The 27467-nt window shown below is 36.4% G+C and overlaps 1 protein-coding gene across 10 annotated transcripts in view; it reads left to right on the top strand.

Annotated features, from left to right (window-relative positions):
- Positions 1–27467, top strand: part of LOC118276751 (hemicentin-2) — a 476616-nt gene that overhangs the window by 403512 nt on the left and 45637 nt on the right. For all 10 annotated transcript variants that reach the window (XM_050699980.1, XM_050699976.1, XM_050699979.1 and 7 more), the window contains 2 exons: positions 15722–15871; positions 25907–26064. In XM_050699980.1, coding sequence (XP_050555937.1) covers positions 15722–15871; positions 25907–26064 — 308 coding nt within the window. The remainder of the gene's footprint in view (positions 1–15721; positions 15872–25906; positions 26065–27467) is intronic.

Raw genomic sequence — 27467 nt, 5'->3', positions numbered from 1 at the left:
TTATGGGTCCAATGTGTTTCGAGCTGAACATAAAATATTTATATTTCATCTCTATGACAATCCACAATTTATATGGAATCCGTCGAGAAAGCGAAACAGTTTGCTCGTGGTAGTCATCAGTGATTCTCAAATATTTGCAAAATACCAAATACCATGATTGTGAATATTTAATTGAATTCAATTATAAAGTTTCTTATTTAACAGATGAAATTAGATATCACACAATACCTATTATAAATGTAAAAGTTTATATGTTTGTCCGTCGATCACGCTGAAACTACTGAATGGATTTTGATGAAATTTGATATACAGACAGGGTATAATGTTGATTTGGATGATAGGATAAAACCGCTGGCAGATGCCAGTTTCACTAACAATCTTCTCCCGGCATCTCATTAGGCTATCCACATGAGTTTGACTTAGTATTTCTTGTGTTTCCATTCTTCACTTCTTTTACATATAATTTTCCAAACAAACTATCCATTTTTGGTAATCCTGTACCTATTTATCATGCCACATTTAAATTGACTCGCTTTGTCACACGATTGGCAGTACAATAAATCACATAGGCCACTATAATTCCACTGTGTACAATTTTTTTTTATATACACACAACGCCACTCCTTTTATCCTCGAAGGGGTAGGCAAAGGGGTATAGCACGTAATGGCGCTATACAATGATCAGCCACTTTTCACCATTTGTGTTTTAAGTCCCATTTAATAAGGATACTTTTATTGTATGTTACGCTAATCATTCGCATTATCAAATGAAATTCCAGACACCGAACTCTCGAACCGAATTGGAAAACTCAACACTTTGTCCCGACTCGTAGATCGAACCAAATGTTTGTCCAAATAAAAAACTAGATATTTTTCCATACCATAAAAATTTTGAGAACCATTGTTTCCACCAATCAACGGACTGTCAACTATGCGATATGAACCGGGATATCGTTAACCGATCGCCGCGCCATCTGACGGCCGATTCGAAAACTTTTTTTTTCGGCAATTTTTTTTTCTTTCTTTTTTTTCATTTTGTCCATTGCAATCACAAACGCGTGATCAGATTACAAAACTGTTGTAGTTTTTTTTCTCCTATTTTTTGATAGAAATGTACCTATAGGCTTTGATGCAAGGCTTGATGTATAGGGTAGGGGTTTTCAGCTGAAACTTTTTGAAAGCTGTGTAAAAATATAATGGTTGGACAGTGTACCTGTAGTGAATATTTTATACTGTCAAAGTTGGCACAGGATTATATTCGGTGTTGGATATAGTTTGAACTATTTTTGGTCGTTTTTATATGTGATTTATTTTTGTATTGTATATAAAATAAAGGGCTTTATGTTTGTGTGTATTGGTTTTCTATTAAATAGTTAGGTTATAACAAACATTCAAGCTTTTTAGTGTGAAAGAGCCATGTTTCGGCACGAATGGGCCGGCTCGACCGCAAAAAACAGACGTGAAACAAAGCTTGCGTTGTGTTTCGTTGTGCGAGTGAGGTTACCGGAGGCCCAATAACCCCTCTTCCCAATCTTCTCAATACCCGATTCCCCAACAACCCTCAAAAGGCAACGCACTTGTAACGCCTCTCGTGTTGCGGGTGTCTACGGGCTTCTATCACGCTTACGACTACTGAACAAAAGCGGCAATCAATCGCCAAAAACCAGCTTCAATCAAAACTGCACCATATACGTATACTATATAAAATACAAATTCGAATTGTCGTATCTTTGCACACTTCCACAGAGGAGTGACAAACTATTGGCGTTTTAATTTAGAAATTTTAATTAAACTCTGCGCCCAGGGGTGGCAACTTTTAGTTTCCACAGTTATTAGGGCCAACCCTACGGTCAAATGTAATTAAAAATAATTAACTTGTTTAAAATTAATCTGTTCTTGTTTTAATGTTATGTGAGTTTTATGGGAGTAGTGTGATGGGGTTTTTTCGAGGTCTTTTTTAAATATTTATACAGGGAATGAAACAAAAATGCCTATTCGGCTACTAGTATAGGCATAATGTAAATTCCACCACAGATTGGGCTCAGTAGAACTGATGCCTGATCCAGAGATTCAGACTACCTAACGGGTTTGACGGGGCTCCGGTTCGAAAAGCAGGAGTTTAGGTGGTGTTGTTACGGGGTGGTTTTTAGTTAATAAGAGTTTGACACTCTCGCCTCGCTCAAGGCGGGAGAAGTCATTGAATGATTTTCTACACTTAAAAAAGGCATAATGTAATTTAAAAATAGTTAAGTATTTTTTGACAATAGGGATGATGACGGCGTATGAAAATAAAAAAATCTATTTGGTGTCTCATTCAGTTAGGTAATGAAAAAATATTAGACACGTATTGTTTCATTTTATCATATAAGATAAAATAAGTGTGATCTGCACACCACTGCTTGCCTCTTTAAGCAGTATCAAGCACAATAGTATAGTATTCCTACCTCAACAAAAAGAATAACGGTATCCCACTCCAATTTTAAAACTTTACCAATTAAAAATGGAATGCGAAGATAGGATAGAAAGAGATACAACTATACGAAATGCTTTTGCTAGAAAGAAATGGATGACAAAATAGTTTCCGAAGTGAGATATAAGCCCAGCGCACACCGCCGGAGTTGCGACGAAGATACTGAAAATAAATCAATTTAAAATAAACCTTAAATACTATGGCAAACGGATAAAAATGGTATGTTTTAGTAGGAACTCGAACCTTCTTTGTCATGGCCTCACAGAAAACCGACGTGAAACAACGTTTGCATTGTGTTACGTAGTGTAAGTGAGGTTACAGTAGGCCCAATTACCCCTTTCCAATATTACCAACCCCGATTCCCCCAACAAACCTTAAATTCCTAACCCCCAAAAGGCCGGTACCGCACTTGTAACGCCTTTGGTGTTCCGGGTGTCCATTGGCGATGGCGATGGCTTACCATCAGATGATCCGTCGGCTCGTTTACCGGCTAATTAGATAAAAAAAGATTTATTCTCAATATCTCAGCCGCGCCTCTGCCAGTGTGCGCTGGGCCTTAATAAAGCATTTTAATTGAATTTTAATTAAAATCTTGGATTGTCTCGTATTGTTTAATTTTCAAATTAAATGCCTGACGCTTTGGCACGCTTAATGAAAACCAGCGCACATGTGTTTATGAGAACTATTCATAAGATAAAATTGAAATGTGCATTATTTAACTGCATCGTTCATTTATTCATTCCTAGGAATATGAAAACATCGTGAGGAAACCTGACCTTATTATTTCAAGAATTGGAACTTGAAACGGGATATTTACCACGTTTTTGTCTGCTCTAAAACATCCACCCGCATTTACTCCAGTTCATCCGAGATCATGGCGCTTGCAACAGTGCCGAAATATCGGAAACTCATAGAAATAGAAAAACATGGTAAATATCCCGTTTCAAGTTCCAATTCTGGTGCTAGTGACCATGTCAGTTTAAAAACTTATTATTTCTGCCTGTAAATCGCCAACCCGCCTTGAGCAAGCGTGGTGTTTCAAGCCATGCTAGAGGCTCATATTCATATCACGGTATGCTGCCCATGAATTTGAGCATCTAGCATGGCTTGAAGATCTAGAGCTGCGGGCTACCTAGCGGGTTTACCGGGGCTCCGGCTCGAAAAGCAAGAGTAGAAACGGGGTGGTTTTTAGTCAATAAGAGTCTGAATCTCCCTCGCCCAAGACGAGAGAAGTCATTGGATAAATATCCCGCTTTAAAAAAAAGCATGGCTTGAAACTAGTCGAGTTCCTCATCAAACAGTTACGTGAGTAAGCCGGTAACATAATAATTAATTCAGCATGTCTCACGAAAGTTATAATAAAACTATTTTTTATTATACAACTCGTGGATCGAACAATATAATTATAATACTAAATAAAACCACGGCACAATGATAAAAATAATGAAATGAAATGCATAAGTTTTAATTTAAACATACAAGTTTGTGATTTCCCTAGTCGACTGTGGTTACTCATATAGACTTCTATATATTTCTAGTGTCGCTATGTGTCCTAGACTTGGAGTTAAATACTAGAAACCTAGTACATATTATAATGTTACCTATGTGTTTTAATCCGCTAAAGGGTAGGCAGAGGTGCACATTTGATGTATAAATTACTTAAAACTTTTTCATTATTATGTATAAGTCCCATGTAATAAAAGGTGGGCTTATTGCCATATACCGAGTATAATTTCAGGTTTTCTGCTATTACTAAGAATTTCTAAGGGCTGATATTTTCCCATCTAGTAATTGGACCTTTGCTAAGCAACCAACACTTAAGTCTCTTAAAACAGTAGTCTTCACTTAACATTAATTAAAATATTCAACTACTTAAAAAACAAAAACAAACAAAAAAGCAGAACGAAATCAATACTCGAAACGAAAAAGAAAAAGAACAAAAAAAATCCAGCCAATCATAATACCCCACTGACCCATATACAGGGTGTTTCGTTTCTGTTCCATTTCTTTGGCCCCCGAGACGGTTAGTTTTTAATTAGTTCCGACTGTATATAATGGGGGAAACTTTTTCAAACACTGCTCTGCTTGTGCCAGATTTTCTTGTGTAACTATTTGTATTTAAACTTGTTAGTCCCCTAAGGTGGGTAGAGGTTCAGTGTTAAGAACTTTGTAGGCAATATTTTAATTAATTATAGAAGGTACTGACTGACTAGTCAGTAGATAGGTCGTCGCGCTCCGTGCGTGCTTCAAAGAGCCATCAGACCACCACAGATAGGGCCGTAAGGCTGATGCCTAATCCGGAGCTGCGGACTACCTAGCGGGTTTACCGGGGCTCCAGCTCGACAAGCAGGAGTAGGAACGGGATGGTTTTTAATCAGTAAGAGTCTGACACTCCCTCTCGCCTTGCTCTGGCGAAAAAAGTCGTTGGATGATTTTCCCCCCTTAAAAAAAGTCAGTGGACAGGTTGCTAGTATGACTGCTGAGCAGGAGATCTGCGTTGTGAATCAAGGGTTCGCCAAAGTTTTAAGGTTTAACACACTTAACAAGCACAGCTCCGGCTCAGCTGCGTCACGCCATTATTTCAAATTATGGCTTCCGCTAGCTACCAGCGTGCTTACGGCTCGTCGCCCGCGAGGTGCAAGCTCGCAGTCGGCGTACCGAAGGCGAGCTTCAAGCGCGCGATGCGACGTTGTTTCACTTGCGCTTAGTGGTCTATGAGCGGCGCTGATCGCTTACCATCAGCTGATCCATCTACTCGTTTACCTCGATCCTATTCCATAAAAAAAATACAATTCTCGATTGACATAATGCAATGCTTATATGAAAGCACTGGTTTATCAAAACATGTTACTGTGATGGTAAGTTAGAGCAGCAGGGCCGTAAGTGTTGGTTCAATAATAACTGTGGACTAAACAAACCCTGGACCAAGTTTACTGGTCGAACTAAAATCTAGGCAAGTTGTGAAGTGGGTGCGGTGTGAGGGAGAGGCGGTAGCGAGTTTACTTAGTTAGTCAAGACAGTAGTTTTTGTCACCTTGTACAGTGGTATAAAAAAACTCAGTAAGATAATAATCATCATCACGCCTTTTATCACCAAAGGGCTAGACAGAGGTGCGCATTATGTCACGTAATGCCACTGTACAATGTACATCCCCTTTTTACAATTTTTTATGTAATAGGTGGTAAGCCGTGTCAGTAAAATTTTCTCAGTATGACTCAGTAACTGAGACATACTATGATTTTCTCTACCGTGGGTGCGTTTACAAACATACAATTTCACATATTATACATAACACCCAGACCCGAAACAACAATTTGTGAATTACACAAAGAGTTTGAGAGTGCAGTCATGCAGACTACTGTCGATGATAAAGAAATAACCCTTTTACAATCACCTCTATCATCATTCAGATGGTTTCCAGACTTTCTAACATAATAATAATTAATATTAATTACACAAAATCGCTTCAGCTCCTCCCCAACACCAGCTCCCCTATATTACTCCAGGAATCTAGTGACAAAGCCATTGTGAACCAACTCAATTACATACTAAGTGCGCACACCAACACAGTGTTTATACAACTATGTATGTATACGCTACACACACATGCTCAATAGATGTTGTAATTAAAATTTTCTTTGATAATGCTCTGTCTTATTTTATGGTTCTTATTTTTAGAAAGAGATAGAGATAGACAGACAGTATAACCGCATTAAGATAGTTTTGCCATCGACTTTGCCCGCATTATAGTGATGAAAAGTATGTGTTATCCTGGACTACATAACAAACGTAATATTTTAATGTGCTTTCTCGTCCACTTGTATTTTTAACATTGTATTTCAAATATAAGAGCAGGACTAGATAGCTGGTCTTTTGAGGACCTTTTCATTTAGAGGGGGAAAATTATGCAATGACTTCTCCCATCTTGGATGAGGCTAGAGAGAGTGTCGGACTCTTACTGACAAATAACACCGTTCCTTCTTCTACTTTGAGCTGGAGCCGCAGTAAGCCGTTAGGCAGTCCGCAGCTCCAGATCGGGCATCAGCCCTACTGGTTCCGCGCCGTACTCACGGGTCTGCTTCTGGTCGGGCGGCGAGCTACCCTTGCTCGCCGTCCGCAGACCCACACTTACAAGGCCTTTTGAGGACTTGATGCCCGATTATGGGTACTGATTACCTCCACTGGCTATTATTATTGAAGTGAAAATCCCGCATTCACTGCCCTGTTGTCAATAGATGTATGCTTAACCTACAATGCAGTCCTAAAACATCATGTTCTTAGACAGTCTCACATATAAACCAATGAGCTTATCAGAAAAAAAACTCCACGAACGAAATACCACCGCTCCCAAGTCCCAACCCCGTACACTTGGAGGGCGCAATCATTTAAATCGTAAGTACTTTCCACCAATTTTACGTTCATTTGTTTCCGAATTCCGAATTCCGAATATTCTGGAAAGTTTCCCCCGAACGCCCCCGACTCGAAGCTCAGGCTCCAGAAAATAAGAGAAAAATCAATCACAATAAGTTTTCGAGAACTTGCTACTTAAGGGCCTGACTCAGTTTAAACGCTGGGAAAAGGACCGGAGCATAGGACTTTTTGTTGGACGGCGTTATGTGAGAGCGGATGGGTTAAGTTTTTTTTTATTTAATCTTTAATATTATTTTTTGTGTTTAAACTATTTTTTATTGTGTTTAAATATTTTAAAATTGTTTATGTGCGTACCGGCTGCCGTGCCACGTGTAGCGGGTTCGATTCCCACACGGAGTAACTGTGTGATCTAGAAATTTTTGTTTCGGGTCTGAGTGTCATGTGTAATATGTGAACTTGATGTTTATATAGGCACTAACGACACAAGAGCAAATCCTAGTGTAGTGTTAAAAAAACGTTGTCACAAAATATCCCCATCTCCAGATGACTTTTAAATTAGTCCATCCTATCGCTCCTTATCTTTATCAGGACTTCTATATCATCGTCGTGCCGTAAAAATATTGTATACTTTTAAAATTGTCATTAAAATATACTCATCATTTATTATGAAAAACAAAACCTACTTATTTTAATTTTCCCTCTGTTTAGTATTAATATCATGTAATAAAAATCTTGTTGTTTAAAGACTAGGTCACCTTTAGCAATATCACTTACATTTGTCCCTAAATATATTTAGGTAAACAAAATTTATGTAGTCTGCTTTCCTCCCTAGACAAATTACTATTAAACGCTAGGCAAATAAAACAAATCACTACGTAGTGTAAAATAAAGTCGTTTTCTCTGTCCCTATGTCCCTTTGTATGCTTAAATCTTTAAAACTACGCAAAGGCTTTTGATGCGGTTTTTTAATAGATAGAGTAATTCAAGAGGAAGTTTGATAATTATGTATAAAACATGCACAATATATTACCATTGCACCCATGCGAAGCTGGGGCGGGTCGCTAGTATTATAATTGTACCTATATACTGAAAAATCGAAGTCAAACCACCATTTTATCATTATTAATACCGCCCCCTTATAAGTCACCGTACAATAAGTCCCCATGAAAATTTAAGATGTATAAGAAGATTAAAGAATCATTTCACTTTCCTTGAGTCATAAATAAAATTGCTGTAATATATCAAATTGCTCATCGCGCCAGATAATCTCTTGGTACAACGCCCCTAAGTTTAATTTCATTTTGTCCGTGAAATTACCATTTTTATTGGTCAATATATTATAAGGGAGTAATAAACATAATATAGTCTTGAAGGAAATGTTTAAATAACGTTACGTCATCCTTGTTTATTCTCGAAGGGGTAGGTAGGTTTGTGAGTGCCGTTTTCAGTTTGTTTTTATAAAAGGTTGCCAACACTAGGATTTTCTCCTGTGTCATCTGGCATTTACAAACATACTAGTTCAAGGACACATAACATCGAACCCAAGACCCCTTGTCCGGCAGTCGCACTTGCGACCACAAGATCAACGAGGCAATCATAATAATGACATAATCATATAATATTATGTAATGAATAGAAGATTTAACATAAATGACATTGATTATTTTATTCAAGATACTATGCTTAAAATGTACATATAGGCATATACATTCACTTAATTCCTACTTTGGTTGAAGTAGCTTTTTAAAATGATAAATAGCCTTCCTGTCAAAAGATTTTCAGCTAAGTAATTAGTAATTATAGAAGGTAAATAAATAGGGATCACGATGATGAGATACTCCAATTTTATTTATTAGTCTAGATATGTCATTTAAAATGCGGTAATGTGCACCTCTGTCTACCTCTTCGGGGATAAAAGGCTTGACGTTGCGTCTAGATAAAATAGTATCGGATTATTGGACAATTTACGTATCAGAAAAAAAACAAAAGACAAAATTACAAAAATAAAAACACCCTGGCTCACTCTCACATAAACCATTCACAAGTTGAACTAGTGTGCGCTTCAGTGGTCCGTGACGTCACACTTATACGGCAACGCGAAAGGATTTCTATGTCTCTTGCGAGTTTTTTTATTTCAAGCTTTAGCTCCTTCTGATAAAGTTATTTATTGAACAGCTGCAGGTAAGCAGCTGGCGTCATCTATCAACCGTTTCACTATTTTCTCGTTCATATTATTTATGTTTTTGTAAATGGTTCCGGGAGTGTTGCTCTAGTATTGAAAATAAGTTGTAGAAGTATGGGAGAAAATATTTTACAAAAAAATATGACTGGATGAGAGTATCGGCTCTATAAACAACTTCTTTTCCCATTCCATCGATATAAAAAGCATATTAAACATACATACATAACCTATCTCCCATGGGGGTAGGCAGAGACAATGGAACGCCAATTACAAGTACGAGTAAAGTTCCCTAAGAAAAGGAGAATCCTTCGACCAGGCGAGATGAACATTGAACATGTCTGGTGGGCTTTCTGCCCAACTGTTATTGATTGGGATTTTCTATCCATATTTATTCGCATACAAACTTCAAATATCCTTCAAATCTTACATCGCGGATTTTTATGCCATCATCCGTTGATTAGCTCGTCGATAGTCTATTACGACTTCTGTCATCTATCACTCGTCATCTGTCACCATATTACGATTCTTACATACCTCTTTCGCTTCATCAGTCTTTTCATGCAAGCTCGTCGGTTAAAAGTACTTTTAATTTGGCATATTAAACTGTACCAATACATGGTTTCATCAAAGCTAAACATTGTATATCAATTCAAAACTATACGTAAATAAATAAATAATTTAATGATAGCTGAAAACATTACTGTAGCACGCATCGAACACAATTCACAATTAGGCTATCGCTTCCGAAAGCGGCTATTAATTTGTGTTGCCAGCGATAAATTTTAGTTAACCCACACACGCCCGTAGTTTGGGTTTTTCCCTATTTTTAAATGGTAGTTGATTCCCAGTTGTGGAGTGAATGGGAATAGCCTTTTACAGGCTGAAAATGTAACAAGAAAAGGTAGTGTTGGGTCTATTTTTTTTTTTGTTTCGTTTTTTGTTTAATCAATTTTTCTCTTTTGGGATTTTGTGTCTTAAAGGTTTCTAATGGGATTTCGTTAAGTTGTATCAGTCGGTTTTTTTGCCACCGAGTTAACCTTAATTAAATAGTAAATTAAATGTGGTAACTAGATATTTTTATGTTTTGGCACGAATGCTCCAGCTTGACCGGAGACCACAGCCTCACAGAAAACCGACGTGAAATAACGCTTGCGTTGTATTTCGTTGTGTGCGTGAGCGCGAGGAGCCAATTACCCTCCTTCCCAATCCCCAATTCCCCAACAAAGAGGATTTAAGGGTTGTTAGGGAATAGAGCCTCCGGTAACTACAGTCACACAATGCAAGCGTTGTTTCACGCCAGTTTTCTGTGAGGCCGTGGTATCACTCCGTTCGATACTTTAGGGTACTTTTAATTTGTCCACTATATTATAGGTATAGCTGTATGCCAAAAAATTGCATATGAGAGAAGTACAGAACAAATCTAAAACTTTGTGCTTTAGATGAGGATTTTCCACTCCAAAGACATTTATAAACCTCAGATTACACATTTGATCAGTTTTTTCCCAAACCAACAAATTCTTAAATCTGTCAGCGACCCAAAAACCGAAAACAACGTTAATTAAATTTCAGCCACCTTAATATAAGCAGTGTCGTTCGCTGAAATCTGTAAACTCGTGAAAGGTATACGTTACATATTTCATGAGATCGAATCCTTCGGCCAGATGGTCCGTTTTGCAGCACATTACCTACTCCTGATTCCAGTTCACCTGACGGTCGAATTATTTGCTCCACTTGTTTCAATTTTATTTTTAGCTACCTTCAATTCTAAAGGTCTTTGATCAGAAATATTTTGTTTGACTGCCTCGTTAGCCGAGTGGTTGCAACTGCGACTGCCGGGCAAGGGGTCTCGGGTTCGATTCCCGGGTCGGGCGAAGTATTACTGGGCTTTTTTTCGGTTTTTCGAAAATTTCTCAGTGGTAGCACGGAGTCTGGAAATGTGCCCGGTATATGGCAATAGGCTCACCACCTATTAAATGGGACTCACAATATAAATTGTGAAAAGTGGGTGTACATTGTACAGTAGCATTACGTGCCATAATGTGCAATGTGCACCTCTGCCTATCCCTTCGGGGATTAAAGGCGTGACGATATGTATGTATGTATGTGTATTTTATTTGAATTAGGTTATGATATAAGTTTTTAAACTGACATGGTCACTAACACTAGTATTAGAACTTGAAACGGGATATTTACCGGGATGAACTAATGTTCATCCGTGATCATGGCGCTTGCAACAGTGCCGAAATATCGAAAACTCATAGAAATAGAAAAACATGGTAAATATCCCGTTTCAAGTTCTAATACTAGAATTAGATTATGATATTGGATTTTCTGAGATGAAAGTATTTGTAGTTGTATTTGTTAGTGCAGCTGATTGGCTCGGTGATATTGTTGGGCTAGAGTTTTGATGCAATTGTGAGCAACTGCGAGTTGCGATACTGGAGTCTGTATTTCTGATGTTTAAACTATTTTTCTTGGAGTAAGAATCAAAACTATTGTATTTGGCTAAAATCTGAAGAAAGAAAATCGTTTTGTCATAATTATTTTAACAGAAACTCTGTTGGAATTCGAATATTACTTAATAGTTTTTTTTAGCTAAACGCTACAACATTTTTGTAATTATAATGAATTAAGTTTTTAAACTGACATGGTCATTAGTAACATCATTAGAACTCGAGTTTTCGATATTTCGAAAAAAATAATAAAAAAGCATGGTAAATATCCAGTTTTGAATTAAAATGACTTGACTGCACGGTTGTTGCGGTAGCTGGGCAACCGGCTGCCGTGCAACGTGTAGCGAGTTTGACACAAACTCTTGTTTGAGCAACTCTTTGTGTGTTCCACGAAATGTTGTTCGAGCCTGGGTGTTATGTGTATGTGAACTTGTAATTTCGTAACCGCACTCACGATACAAGAGAAAACTATAGTGTGGGGGGCAATATTTTTATGAAAATAAAAACACTACCTACTTCAAAAATTTTCTGTACTATAAACCATTTTAGATAAAAACACGTACTTTGCACCTGTATTCAATAAAACCAGTTTAACTAAAAACCAATATCAATCTTCAAGGTCCTGAATCACCGTCTAATATTGCCCACTATAGCAAAACCAATCTGTTTTTCTCATAACCCGAAAACAATTCCAGAAAGGTAACAAAACATTCATCTCTAATAGATTGCGGGGTCTAAAGTACCCCTTCCTAACCAGGAACCCGTGAAGCGTTTCATATTTTCGGAATTCAACCCCCGCTGTTGTCCAAATACCTTCCCATTTCGCGTAATAAACGGGTCTTTTGTACCCGTATCAATACAGGGTTAAAATACGAGTGGTATCTATCATGGTGATATATGAATGTGGGAGGTTTATTTTTTATTTTTCCAATTATCATTTGCCGTGTTTTTGACGTGTAAAGAGTCTAATCAAGCATAATCATGATCATCATCAACAACTCATAAAAGTCTACTCCTTTTTTTGAGGGGTGAAAATCATCCAATGATTTCTCCCGCTTTGGGCGAAGCGAGAGGGAGTGTCAGACTCTTAGTGACTAAAAACCACCCCGTTTCTACTCCTGCTTTTTGAGCCGGAGCTACAGTAACCCTCTAGGCAGTCCACAGCTCCGGGAATAATTTACGATTGGCCTAAATACATCTGGAATAAGTGCCTTTACTTTGACTTTGACTTTCACTCTACCGTAAGAGAGTTTACAGTAATCTCCACGTTTGGTTATCAGGTTGGAGATTGTTGTTAAAATTTTTGATCAAAGCGCAACTTAGTCTCTGTTACACGTAGTCCTTTTGTCGGCTTTAACGGAGGTGCTGACAAATATATCCTACTCTGCTGTGACCACAAACACACACAATAACACTTTACCCAACTTCACAAAGCGCAACCATGACTTTATCACACAAGTTTACATTAAAAATAGTTCAGTAAAGCTCTTCAAGCAGACAGTTTTCAGCCACATACACATTTCAGGCACAGTTGCTGAAACACGCTATATATTTGAACTGAAAACAATAGCTAGCTTCTAAACCTTAACGATCTGTAAACTGAAATTCAGCGAAGTATCAAAACGCCTAGTTTTCAGTCGTGAAAACTGCTGAACAATCGAAACAGGGATAAGATTTCACTAGTTTGCTTTTTGTACTGTATTGTGTTACATTCAGTGTAGATTTTAATGAGACTCCCTTACTGCTGTCTTCTGGGTTCGATTTTTGGGTTAGACAAAGTATTATTGGGGGTTTTAGAGAATATTTCAGCTATATATCTATATAAATTGTATCGTTTGAAGAATTTCCTTCCATCCTCCGTAAGGGCACAGCTGGTGCAGAGCTTGATTTTCCCTATTATTGATTACGCTGATGTCTGTTACTACGACCTGAATGCAGATCTGCTCAACAAACTGGACCGACTTCTAATAAATAACTGCATTCGATTCGTTTTCAACTTACGTAAATATGATCATGTTTCTGCATATAGAGTGCAACTAAAGTGGCTGCCTATACGCTTGCGCAGGCAGCAGAGGGCATTAACCACTTTATTCTCTTACCTTGACTCTCCTTCTTCACCTAATTACCTTGCTTCTTACTTCCAATATTCTTGCGCCAACCACACTAAATTTCTTCGTTCATCTCAAAATCGACACCTTCAGTGTGTCTCTCATCGCACTGACTTCCTTCACTCTTCTTTTTTCATTCAAGCTGTTCTTCTGTGGAATGCGCTCCCCAAGGAGATCAGAGTGGCAAAGAGTCGCAGTTCCTTCAAATTTAAAGTCCGCGAGCATATAACGAAGGATTGGCAGAATCAAAACAATTGAGGATACTTATTTCTCCATATCACTATTTTCACTATTTATGTTATATATGTAGTCGTTTAACAGTGGATATATTATATTGTATTATATGTATATGTTTATGTGTATATATGTATATAAGTATATAATATGTATCTTCATATATATATTATGTATGTATAAGATATATTGTATTCATATATTTATTCTTTTGTGCTTGTGTTATGACTTAGCATCAATCCGCTTCATTTCTCTGCACTACCCTAAGGTTGACTGTTAGAGAATGCCTTAAGGCATTAAGTCCGCCATTCACTGTATTTGTGATGAAGTTTAAATAAATAAATAAATAAATTGCTAGGTAACCGAGGGTCCGTCTCGAAAAGCAGGAGTAGGATCGGGTGATTTTTAGTCAGTAAGAGTCTGACACACTCTTTCGCCTCGCTCAAAGCAGGAAAAGTCATTGGATGATTATCATCCCCAAAAAAAAAAGTCTTTCACACAAAAAAAAAAACAGTATCTAACAAGAGCATCTCTGCCTCCCTCTTATCACTTAACATTAGCAACAGTTCTTCAACCTTAAGACACGTAAATCCAATGCCCCCATAATTACCGAAAAACCCAAAATTGTCTGAAATAGTTGGAAAAAATGTACCAAAAATATCCACTGTAGATTTTTCAAGCCCGAACTCCCTATATTGTGTCCGTGTGACCAGTTTGATCGCAGCAGGCAGGTGCTATAAATCTTCACAAAGTTCCGTCCTGTGGTCTACATTTATTTTGTTTTGTATTCCAATACCTCCATTGCTTTTAATCACTGAGAGAATTTTCCACCGATTCCCGAAGTTTTACACCGAAAAGTACCTACGGGATGGATTTATGGATTTTTACGCCATGACATGTAGACTCCAGAATTCGATTGGGTTTTTTTACTGTTTTTCGAGCATGGAATATGGGTTTTTCGTATATCGTGCTGCCTTTTTAGGTTTGTAGGTCATGAACGTCACTGTCGATGTTTAACGCCTAAAATAAAGCGTATCTCAGTTAATACGAGTATTAAAAATGCGAAAGTTTGTGAGATTATGTGTATGTTTTCGTGTATTCTTATATTCGATCACGTCAAAACTGCTAAATGTATCGGGATAAAATTTGGAACAGGGGTAGATTATGGTCTGGAATTTATTTATGGAATGGAATGGAACATAGGATACTTTTTATTCCACGGAAACGTGGACGAAGCCGCTGGCAGAAGCTAGTCTATAATAAAGACCTCATGTCTCGAAAACAAAATTATTACATTTTTTTGCACAGCACTATCCTTTCTCGTCATTATATGGGTCGTTAAGCGTGAGCTTGCTCTTGAGATGCCACAATCTGTAGGCTAATCGGAGGCCCGAACGCTAGTCTAGGATAAGGCACGAAAACTGTGTGAGCGTAAACTAAGCTATTACAAAATCTAGTTTGAATTTTTAGTAAAAATAATCCCGTGGTTTTTTCTATAACATGTATGTAAATAAAGGACATAAGAATTTAAATGACGTTAAGCATGGATAAGGATTGAGATAGATTCATAAACAGTTAAAAGTATTATATAATATTATTAATAAAATTGCTACGTAGCTTGGTACATAACCCTAACAGGGTTATGTACTAGTCGGATAAGTCTGTACATTGTTCAATATTATAAATAAATTAGAAAATAGCTTCATCTGGGTTAAAAAATGTAAATAAAACTGCTATTGCGTAACAGTTGACCAAATAATGTATATTTTCTTCCTATATCATGTAATGTGTCTCTGTTAGTTTTCAAAATAAATAAAGAAAAAAACGATTATGGACCAAATCAACTATTAAACGACCCAAATTGATAATGACACACCCCTTAATCCATCATTTCTTGTTCCAGGTGAAACAGTGACTCCAGATAACTCCACAATCACCAGAGTGCTGCCTCTGACAGTGACTCGCGAGGAGTTGGGAGGCGAACTGACTTGTGTCGTCAGCTCAGCAGCTCTGGATGCCGATATCGTGAAGAAAGTTAAGTTGGATGTTAGAGGTAAGTTGTGAGAATTGTTTATTTGAAAACTGAGAGAACTTTTAGAAGGCTCATTTATACTATAATATATATTGTATAATATTATAAAGCTGAAGAGTTTGTTTGTTTGTTTGAACGCGCTAATCTCCAGAACTACAGGTCCGATTTGAATAATTCTTTTTGTGTTGGGTAGTGCATTTATCGAGGAAGGCTATAGGCTATAAAACACCACGCTGTGACCAATAGGAGCCAAGCAGAGCGGACGAAACCGCGCAGAAGTAGCTAGTTTGTGTATAAAATAACGTTTTATAATTCTCAAAGACATTGTAAAAGCATCCATGACACAGATGGCAAACCTAATGAACAGATTGATTGAAAAATATATTAAGATTTCTGAGAAATCTAATATTATAAGATTTCTAAGAGAGAGTAGAGAAAATCTACTTATAGCAATCTACTGAGGTAATTAAAGCACATACTTTATTTGAGTGTCACAATTATATAAAAAAAAAATATACCATCCGAAAAACTTTATAGAATTAGTATTTTATACACCATTTATCTGACTGTGACTATTGTAATCATAAATTATGAATTAAGTAATTCATCAAATAAAAAAATCACCAAACCATAATAACTCTATTAAATCCACAACACTAAACATTTAACTACCCACCACTAAATCCATTTACATTTTTTAAATAAAATAAGATTTTACCCAGACTAGAAAATACACACGAATGCACACATCGCTTGCAACGTGTCGATTCAATACCCAGGCGGTGCCATAAGGATTCTATTCGAAGATTTTTGAGAAAACGGTCCATTGGTCCTTTCATACGCATCACTAATAGACATTCTCGCTAAGTAGTCAGATGGAAAATAGAGGATTTTTTAGTTGTTAAATTATATTAGAAGATGTTGATTCAGAATGAAGTAATATTTAAGTACGATAAGCTATTAGATTATTTGTGCTTGAACTTAGGTGTGGATTTATTTGAGTGTTGATTTTTTGTACAATGAATACTAGGTTTTTGTAATAACTATCGTGAGACATACTAAATTAAACTAAAAATCACTATGGAGAAACGCTGTCCTACTTTCGAGTCACATAATTAATAATACGTGAATAAAAAGTGATTTTTAGTTAATTTAATGTATACTGGGATTTAATATCCTACATTTTATTCTCCATGGTCGTAAGTTATAGATGATCTGGCCTTATTAATAATAATAATCTCAAATACTCATTATTATAAGAGACTCATGATTTTATAGAGAATTTCCTAGTTGGAAAGACATTACAGATATCAAGACACTTTATTTTTCTAAGCAGCAAATTTAGTACTACTAAGGACCAACTTTACTACCAAACAATGAACCCAAAACGTCATATTTTTGACACACAACCGTCTATCATTTGATAGACACTTGTCAGAGATGTGTCAATGTCATGTCATAGTCGTGTCAAATGTCACTTTTGACCCGGGTTTTATTCCCAATATTCAAATGTCAAAGATGCGAGATTCTGTGAAATGACACTTTAGTCCTTTGAGACGGTTTTATTCAAGTTATGTCAAAGTTTCCCTTCAAGTTGGAATTGTGGTGAATCATGTTAAAATTATAATGTAACTTTAGTACGAACAAGTTGAATATTCGACAATTACTCGCTAAATGTGGCTCTGTTTAGGTTTTGGGAATACGTGATCCGTGGTCTTTGGGTACTCATGTGGAAAATTTGTTCAAAAATAGTGCTTTTGAATGATAAAGTCTGCGTTTTTTTAGGATGGTCTCGGCCTGAGCTCATTGCCCTTAAGAGGTCAGTCTAAACACTATTAAACTTTTTAATTTATTACAGTCTTAGTAATCTGCATTTTAATGAACAGCTTTATAGCTATTTTATTATGTTACATAAAGATAATTTTATTATAGAGGTGAAACAGTCTACTAACATAAAAATACTCTCCAATTTAACACCTACTAGACTAGCTAATTAATACAAAATTAAGCCATTTATAATACTCAAAGGCCCACCCACATAATTTTCACAAATAAAAATGTCAAGTCCCTCTAAAAATAGGTGAATTTGCTCCCTTAAAACTCGATAGCCATTAAACGTTAAAATTGGGCCCAATTTTTCCAACCGCCATCTTACTAGCGTTGTCTGTATAATTGAAGACATTAATAAAACGGTATCAGCAGGGCAACTAAATGAAAATTTATTCCTTTGCTAAATTAAACACGAAAAAGTTAACGAATTAGAGTCAAGGGCTTACACGATTTAAGAGTATTTTCGTTTAAATTGTGTGAGAATTTAAACTTTATTTTGGATTCTGAATGTAATCTATTGATATGTTTTTGTAACTAATTCTTGAGTCTCATTTTAGTTATCTGATCTCTTTAAAATTGGATTTGTTGAGCTATCTAAGGTGTAATGATTATTTAGTATACTCATAAATATCTGGGTTTTGTAACAATAAGGTTCTTTTTTTATTATGTCCACTAGTAGTAGCAGATTAAATGGCTAATTACAAATAATTCTAGCTTTACTTTTACAAAGACGTCAACCAATATCATTGTTGAAATGATGCGATGCATAATTTGCTAATAAATAGCGAAATGGAAGCACAGAAACTTAAACTATGACAAAGACAACTAATAGGATATTTGTGAAACCATTAAAACCCAATAGTTTATATAGTCACTTCTCCCTATCTTATTCTATGTCAAACTACAGCCCTCTTACAAACGTGGCTTCTTCTCATTGACCTCAATTCAATTTATCAATCCATTCTAAATTCATCAACTAACACATAACACAGAAACAAATCGCGAACACTTGTCCAATTAGGTTCCGAACCTATTACCCATTCCATTCCAAAATGTTCATAAACCCAAAACATTGTTGTAATTACATAGTACTTTGCAGAGCCGGATTGAATCTAGAGAGCGCCCTAGGCAAACTCCTTATTGCCTTTAATACGAGTAACAACGTCACGCCTTTTTTATCCCCGAAGGGGTAGGCAGAGGTGCACATTACGACACATATCTAATGCTGCTATACAATGTACACCCACTTTTCATCATCTGTGTTATAAGTCCCATGTAATAAGGGGTGAGCCTATTGCCAAATACTGGCCACAATTCCAAAATCCGTGCTTACATTTTAAGAAATATTTGAAAAACCGTAAAAATCCCAGTAATACTTTGGCCGACCCGAGAATCGAGCCTGAGACTCCTTGTCCGACAGTCGGACTGGCGACCACTTGGCCTTATAGGCACCCCTCATTTTATTGGCGCTGCCGTCTTTCCATGGACAGTTAGGTTTGCATATTTCGCAGCGTCCCACTGTAACATGGCGCCCAAATAATTGCCTAATTTCGCAGCGCCCCCTCTGTACCATGGCGCCCTAGGCAGTTGCCCAGTTTGCCTTAGGCGTAATACGACTCTGGTACTTTATATCCCTTTGATTCTAAGGGACACAGGGACAGTTTCGGGATCGAACCCGTTCCACTTAGATGGTTGTTCCGTGGAGTTGTTTATTAATTGTCAATTTATTGGCTAATACACTGTTATTGGATGGGGAGGGGCTACGGATGTTTGGGACGCGAATTTATTAGGATTAGGGTTTTGACACACCAAGTTTTTGGGATTTCTTGATATTGCAGCTTTTTTGTTGTGACTTTTTTGTTGTCGTGTAAATTATGTCTCACACAAATTGGGTTACAAGTTCCCAAGATCGAAACGGGAGCCCGTACGGAGCTCTAATTGGTCGATTATTTAAAAAAAAAAGTAAAGTCAAAGTCAAAACTCATATTTAAGGTAAAGTTACTGTTGATTTATTATTTTTACGTAGACTGCATGGAAACTAGTAGCTTTACCAGTTTAGGAATGATAAATTAATGTTTTTTATTAAAATCAGTGGCTTTTGTTTACTATACTGTCTATAAAACTTACGCAGAAATGCTTGTAAAACGTTTCTTTTTTATTCTCTTATAATCTGGGACTATGCCTAATAAAGGACCAAATTCAATTTAACAATAAAACTATTTATTCCGCAGTCAATATAGCATTGAGAATATAACACCAACATAACAAACTGAAACAATCATAATACGAATAGAACAGAAACATTGAAATGAAAACTAAAACCATCTTCAAAATTTGTGTAAGCCAATTAGCTCCACTGGGCCCCAACGCAACCCACTGTGGAACTACGTACTACCATCGCTTTACCAACTTCGACACTACACTAGCGAGCAATTTTCAGAGCCCACCCGATAAATTGCGAGACCATATAGCTAATAAGTGGCTAGATAGTGTATGTAGTGATGTGATTAGGTATTGTAATTTGTATCGATATCGTGCTGATGTCGATAAACAAGTTGGGGGGATGTTTGATAATAGAAACCATATTACAGTGAATTAAGTAGTGGGTTGTGCAAGTAAAAAATAGTAACGATGGGGTTTCTTGCTCATGTTTCTCAATATGAATCTAAATTTTGGAACGAGCACATAGATTCACTGACGGAATAATAGTACCTTGTGGATTAAATGAAAAAAATGCTTTGGTTTTTTTAATAACATCAATTTTATTTTTGACGGGGGAATGATCCAATGGCTTATTCCAAGAGTATCCTCTTACTGACTAAAACTACCCCATTACTACCCCTGCTCATCAAGCCGTAACCCTGGTAACCATCTAGGAAGTCCTCAGCTCCGGGTACATTAATCTATTAAGAGTAAACTCTAATTAAGATCAAAGAAATAAACAATCCAAAAACTAAGCAATCAAATATTACTCACCTCTTAAGAACAAAAAAAAAACTAATTCACTCCCTTACAACGCGCTCATAAAAAAAAATATGACAAATCTTTCCCGTTAAATCTCGAGACAGAGCTTTCTACTCTAATTAGGTTAAGTAAACCGTTTCTAGGACGGTGGCCACAAACCTGACATTTAGGATCTTTGCTGTCATGCCCATATCTTCTGGACACTCCTAAGCGGACAGATTATGGACCCTGGAAATTTATTGGTTTGTTGAAATGCGAAGGTGGTGTACGGATATAAGTCTGATTGTTTGGTTGAATTTATTGCCTGGTGATAATTTGGGAATGGTTAAGTTAGAAGGACTAAGACAAGTAACTAAGTACATAATTATTGAAACGAGATACAAAAACATGTATTATAGTATGGTACGATAATTTATATGTTTTTCCTCGATCAAATGAATTATACACTGAGTGCATTACTTATAATTGGAGTACTTTATGGATAAAAGTTAACACGGCAGTTCAATTTTCTGTGATGTAACAACGTAACAGGTAGTAATAACCAGATAATAAATAGTAATATACCTATAAGTTTAACTGCATTTTGGTTTCCCAATTTCTGTACAATCACAATACTCATTAGGCAATATTTTACGTAACTTTCAAGTTGTCTATTACCAATCATATTCTAACGAAACTGTAAATATCACAATCATCATCATCATCATCATCAGCCGAGAGACGTCCACTGCTGAACAAAGGCCTCCCCATTAGTCCTCTACGTAGAATAACAAGCCGCCACCTGCATCCACTAGCTCTCCGCCACTATAATTTCACAACAACCAAACTTAATTACCTACCATCTTTTTTAGTACATCGATATCGACACACTCACATCACTACAAGTAACGGGGTCGAGAATTTTACCACCTTGCAATATCGAGGGTCGATGGGATCTCAGGGGCGGCCACCGTTGGACACTACACGAATATCTATGTACGAATATTTGAGCTGCGGTACTGTAATGAATCTTAGTTCAGTGGTGAAATTACTAGGTAGGTATTAGGTGGAAACTGGGGTATTAAGTCGTACCTATATTATCTAGGTATAAAGTTTATAAGTCAACAGGCTCACCTCCTATTACATGGGATTTATAACACAAATGATGGAAAGTGGATGTACATTGTATAGGGGTTTTACGTGTCGTAATGCACCTCTGCCTACCCCAATGGGGATAAAAGGCGTGTCGTTATGTGTGTGTGTATAAAGCTAATAAATTACTCATGTATGAAATTCAATTACCTTTTAAGCATGAATCTGTATACTAGCTGAATAGCCTGTCTGTATAAAAAAGTTATTACAGTGAATATAGAATATCAAACCTGGCCATCATTTACTTTATTATGTCACAGACTTCCAGATAGACCAGTTCAAAACGACCAACATACTGCATCATTTTGACACTTAAACACTTAAAATAACAACGTATTACACTTTTTATTTTAAGCACCAAAAGACCAGAAACTTTAAAACGAAAACGATACCAAAAGGACCACATACATACATAGCACCAAGTTCTTTAAAAGCGGAAAAATACTGAAACATTTTCCACTAACGCTCTCGAACATTCTTTACAAAGTTATCCCTAGTCTAGAATACTTATTAGCAGTATTCCTCGCTAATTATGCCACGTAAATTACCCCCCTTTACCCCAGAATACAGGGTAATAGTGCAAGCGATGGAAAGACTACCTGTTACGTTAGTTATATGGTCTAGTTTAAAACGTAAGTTTGGGTTTAATGGGTTCAACTCTATTTGGTACGGTAATTAGTGTTTTAGGAATTGGATTGGGTATTTAATAGTGATTGATGTTTATTATGTGTTTTCTTTAACCGCAGCAGTTTTTTTGAAGTTCTAGTAGTAGCAATAGCCTTAGGCATAGGATTACCTGTTATTTTTTATATGTATGTGTGACAAAATATATTAGAGCTGTTCTGTTGAGAGTATATAAAAAAGCGCATGTTTTTTTTTTTGAAAATAAGTCCACTAATGATTCTCTGATGACAACATGACAACTACGTTCAAGAAAAAATAACTGTAACAAAAGCGAGTCTAGATATATTGTAGTCAACAAAGTTTAAATTGTTGTACCTCTACACAAATGGCTATAAACAGAATAAAAAAAAAACGAATGTGTGCAGAATGACCTGTCGTCAGCAGTATTTCCCAACCGATACGACCTTCAAACCTTCAAGAGAAGAGCATACTCTTTTTTAACACCCGGCAACGCATTTGTGACTCCTCTGGTGTTGCGGGTGATCAAGAGTGACGCTGATCGCTTACCATCAGATGACTCGTATGATCATTTGCCACATATTTCATAAAAAAATACTAAACAATTTCACACCAATAGGAACTAACACTACCTCATACGTATTACCAAAAGTCAAAATTCCCACCCAACCTACAACATAACACAGAGTAGTAAGGATAAATGAATTAGGCCGCTCAAAATATACCAATTTCTCCTCCACCTAATAGATTTCTACTGGTTATTAACTCCATTAACTTAACATGATATCCAGTGGGGCGGGAATAATTATCTTTAATTAATAGAGGTGAATAGAGATAGAGATCTAGTGTGTACGTAATTATGGTAAATATCTTGGTGTTGTGATGTTAAGCAGGAATGATTTGACTCTGGTAGTGAAATATGGAAAGAGTTATTTATTTATTTATTAGTAGAAAAAGCATGCATAATTTTATAACTTAAGCCAATATATTATATCGTTAAAGTGATATAAAATACTTCACATTAATTACCTATTTGACTATAATCGGGATTATAATCATTGGGATTTTTCTAGATATGAGGTCTGGCCGTCAGAGGGACATAGTGCTTATACGTATAACTTTTTTTAACCCATAGAAGAAGATAGATACGCAGTGCAACTTATATACAGTGTCAGCTACTATGATCATTCTATGCTGAGCTTCTATTACTTTCATGCGCCTTATCAAATAAATAACGCACCTAGCTTCACTGACGGACAGACTGACAGACTATTGTTTAATTCTTTCTTTGTTGACGTTTCAAAAGTACCTAAGTATATGGTTAAATTGGAATAAATGATTTGACTTTGACATGCACTGAATTTCAGTATCTCTCTATTTTTTCGATACATCCAACAGTAGCAAAATATAACTATATTAAATAATCCAACAATCAATAACTTGACAACCTTAATATCATATCAACTACATTAATGAATCTAATCATAATTATGTCTTTCTGCAAACTGATAAAACTGAAAAATTGGCAACAAAGCATACTAATAAATACACCCCCGCTTACATCTTCGTAGATTAACTTACGTAATCTTATAATAATTATAATTCCTAGAACTATCTAGCTTCATACACCAACCTAATCCTTTTCTTCATCAAATTCTTCGAAAGCAACATTAAATATTACATCTATCCACAATGGCGTACCTAAGCAACAAAAACTACAATACATCACAAAATGATAGTGATTCTTCTCGAATGATCGTCAGTATTCCTCTCAGAGAATGTAATCAGGTATTAATTAACGTTTCAGTAACTGAAAGGTATTTCTTTCCTTTCAATTACACTATATTATGTCACGTAATAGATTGGTGTTCATAGTCAATCAGAGAGACGATAATGGGAACTAGCCTATTACTTTTGTAACTTGTAACTATTGAGGCGTGGACGTGTTTTTCGCAAAGTAATAAAAGGTCGAAATAATTTTCTTGTCTGTTTTCTGTTTGTTTGTTTGGATTGTCTTATAATTACGAGTATGATGTTAAATTAAAAAACGTTTACTCATTTGATTTGTATGAATTGAAGTTGCGACACTTTACACAAGAGCTGGTCACCTAGCGACTACACTAATCATGTTTTACCCAGTAATTGCATAAATATTAAAGATTTATGCAATATTTTACTCATCGTTGTAATAATACTATTAGTATTTACCTGCAACATACCGATGAAATAGCAAAGTAAAAGCGCTACCCTAAAAATCAAATAAAGAAAAACGCTTCCATACATTATTACTATAATAAATTATTTAAAAAACGTCAATGGATTCCTAGAACATTCACTAGGAGGGAAGAAAATGAAATCTAATAAAACTTCATAAAAAAAGTTGGGGTACTACAAACTTGGTCCTTTTTGTCCCGAAGGACCAATCCCATCTGAGGATGAGACGACGAACTATTATACGTTTCTATACTTTTAAAGCTGTGTATACGATGCGAACGATTTTGGAAACTACTTCTTTTCACGTCAGCTTTTTAGGTGGAAACGTTTTCCAATACACTACTTAATAGAATCTAGTGTGTAGGAATCTTTTGGTCTTTGCGTCCTAAAATTTATAAAGCTTTCGCTAAGCCACTTTCAGCAACCGTGCTGATTAATAATTATCATTTAGTAACTGTTTAAGAAGAGACTTTTGCTCAATTACAAATAGCTGTTGCTGTCTGATGATGATTATGAGACAATGAGTTTCCTAAGAGATTATAATTTGTAAATTGACACAATAATACAAACATGTAATGACACCTCATATTAAAATAATTATATATGATAATAATCTTATCCCTTTATAATAACAAAAGGTTCATGACTTTTACTTCTATTTACATATTTTATGATATCTTTAAATATTTCCTTTCTGGTCCTTTGTAACCACGTCCTAAGGACATAACCAATGTCACTGATCAGGCATATTTTTTACTACAGCTAGAATTGGATGGAACTGAGACAAAATATACGATCTAAGGGTTGTTTTGTGACACTCCATCAGCTCGTTCGTCTAGTAGTGATTATTGGATTCAAGGAGCTTTTTCTAGAGTAGAATTTTGTATGTCGTGGGTTTTTACAAATACATGATTTATTCTATCTTTCATCTTCGTTGTAATTTATTTGCTCAACATGGAAATCCAAACCCAAGACTGGGGCTGCGGACTACCGGGGCTCCGGCTCGAAAAGCAGGAGTAGGAACGTGGTGGTTTTTAGTCAGTAAGAGTCTGACATTCCGGATGATTTTTGTCCCTTAAAAAAAGACCTCTTGTTCGATAGACAGTTACGAGCACTTGACTATCGTCTATCAGTATATGAGACATAATAGAAAACATATTGTGCCTCGCGTAGTCAGAGATACAACCAGTTAATAAACAAAACAGTAAATAATTTTAGGTACACCAAAACATTAGCAATAGATGACTTATAGATGATATATGATTTTTTTTCCAGTACCTCCAAACAAGACGCTGATCACGGGAGTAGGGGAGCATGCAACACAGGGCACCCTTCTAACGCTGACCTGCACAGCATCAGGAGCTCGACCTGCAGCCAAGATCGAGTGGTACAACGGCACACAGAAGCTGAATGCTGATGACCAGAATATACATGTGAGTTTAGTATTTATAATACTACTAGTAAACCTGGCGAACTCCGTTTCGCCACCAGTGATTTTCCCTGTTTTCCTGGTTGAATTTCTTCTTGCTATAAACCTCACGGAGCCCAAGACCTTTCCAACGAATGTAAAACCGTGGAACTTTGGTTACCGACTTATTTTTATATTATAGTATTTGGCTTTGAAGGTCGTTTAGGAACTATTTTTCACCACATCTTTCTCTTTCTGCGGGTGTTGAAATGTCGACTAAAACACTGCATAGACAGAAACCATGCAGCATCGCTCTCTTATAAATAAATGTTTTTATACAGCTATTTTTTACCCGTCTTCGTAATGTGGGAATTATAGAAATAGTCTTTTATGTAACGGAGGCTCGTAGTCCAGTAGTAAAAATATACAGGCTGCTGATGTAATGTGTTTTAAGCAGTTTTATACATTAACATTTATCCAGTTCTATCAAATTACAGTTTTTCTGTCCTAATATGTAGTTGAACTGAAAAAGAATCCTGAAACAGAAGGAAACTTAAATTGCTGATAAACAGCTATCAACAAAATAAAGATTAGCTATATCGAATAATTTAATGGAATTTACATAAGATTTGTGCAGCGTTGTTTACAAGCAAATGTTTCAGCTACGGATAACGGATATACTTCAAGATCAGGAAACAGACTCAATGTCAAGATTCCGGTAATAATCAGGGTAACGGGAGAATGGGGGAGACAGTGAACTAGGGATGTCTGGACTGAGTTTTGAGAAAACAAAAATTTTTATTGCACGGTTGGCGTTGTGGTTGGACAACCGACTGCTACTCTACGTGTCACAGGATCGATTCCCTCACGAAATAATTTGACTCTTAAACAAAAAATTTACAATCAACAATTCCGTGTCTGAGTGTCTTAGGTATAAAAAAATATGTGTTTATAGAACAAGCCGGTTAACGAGCAGACGGATCACCTGATGGTAAGCAATCATCACCGCCCATGGACACTTGAAACACCAGAGGCGTTACAAGTGCGTTGCCAGCCTTTTGGGTGTAAGCAATTTTATATACAAAAAACCATTGAATTTACATAAAAAATATAATCTCAATTCCCAAAAAGCAACACCATATAATTTTCAAACCCCCAAACGCCCTCTCAAATAACTCTTTCAAAACAAATTCCGCGTCACATCTATCATCCAAAAAACAAATAGGTACCTACAGCTACCTACGAACCATAAATAATAATCTTGTATTCACAAATTTGACAACCCTGAGCCCGCAGTATGCTCAAGACGTACCGTATTGCAATGAGATCGCGAACGTGAGTTACTTTAAATTCGGTAATGAAGACAAATTCGTGCAGTGACAACCCTAGTGCTGGGTGGGAAATGAAACATAATTTGTTTATCGTACA

The sequence above is a fragment of the Spodoptera frugiperda genome, chromosome 17 (assembly GCF_023101765.2).
Source record: "Spodoptera frugiperda isolate SF20-4 chromosome 17, AGI-APGP_CSIRO_Sfru_2.0, whole genome shotgun sequence".
Classification (NCBI taxonomy): domain Eukaryota; kingdom Metazoa; phylum Arthropoda; class Insecta; order Lepidoptera; family Noctuidae; genus Spodoptera; species Spodoptera frugiperda.
Note: the sequence above shows the minus strand (reverse complement) of the source record. Positions and strands in the feature narration are given on the sequence as shown.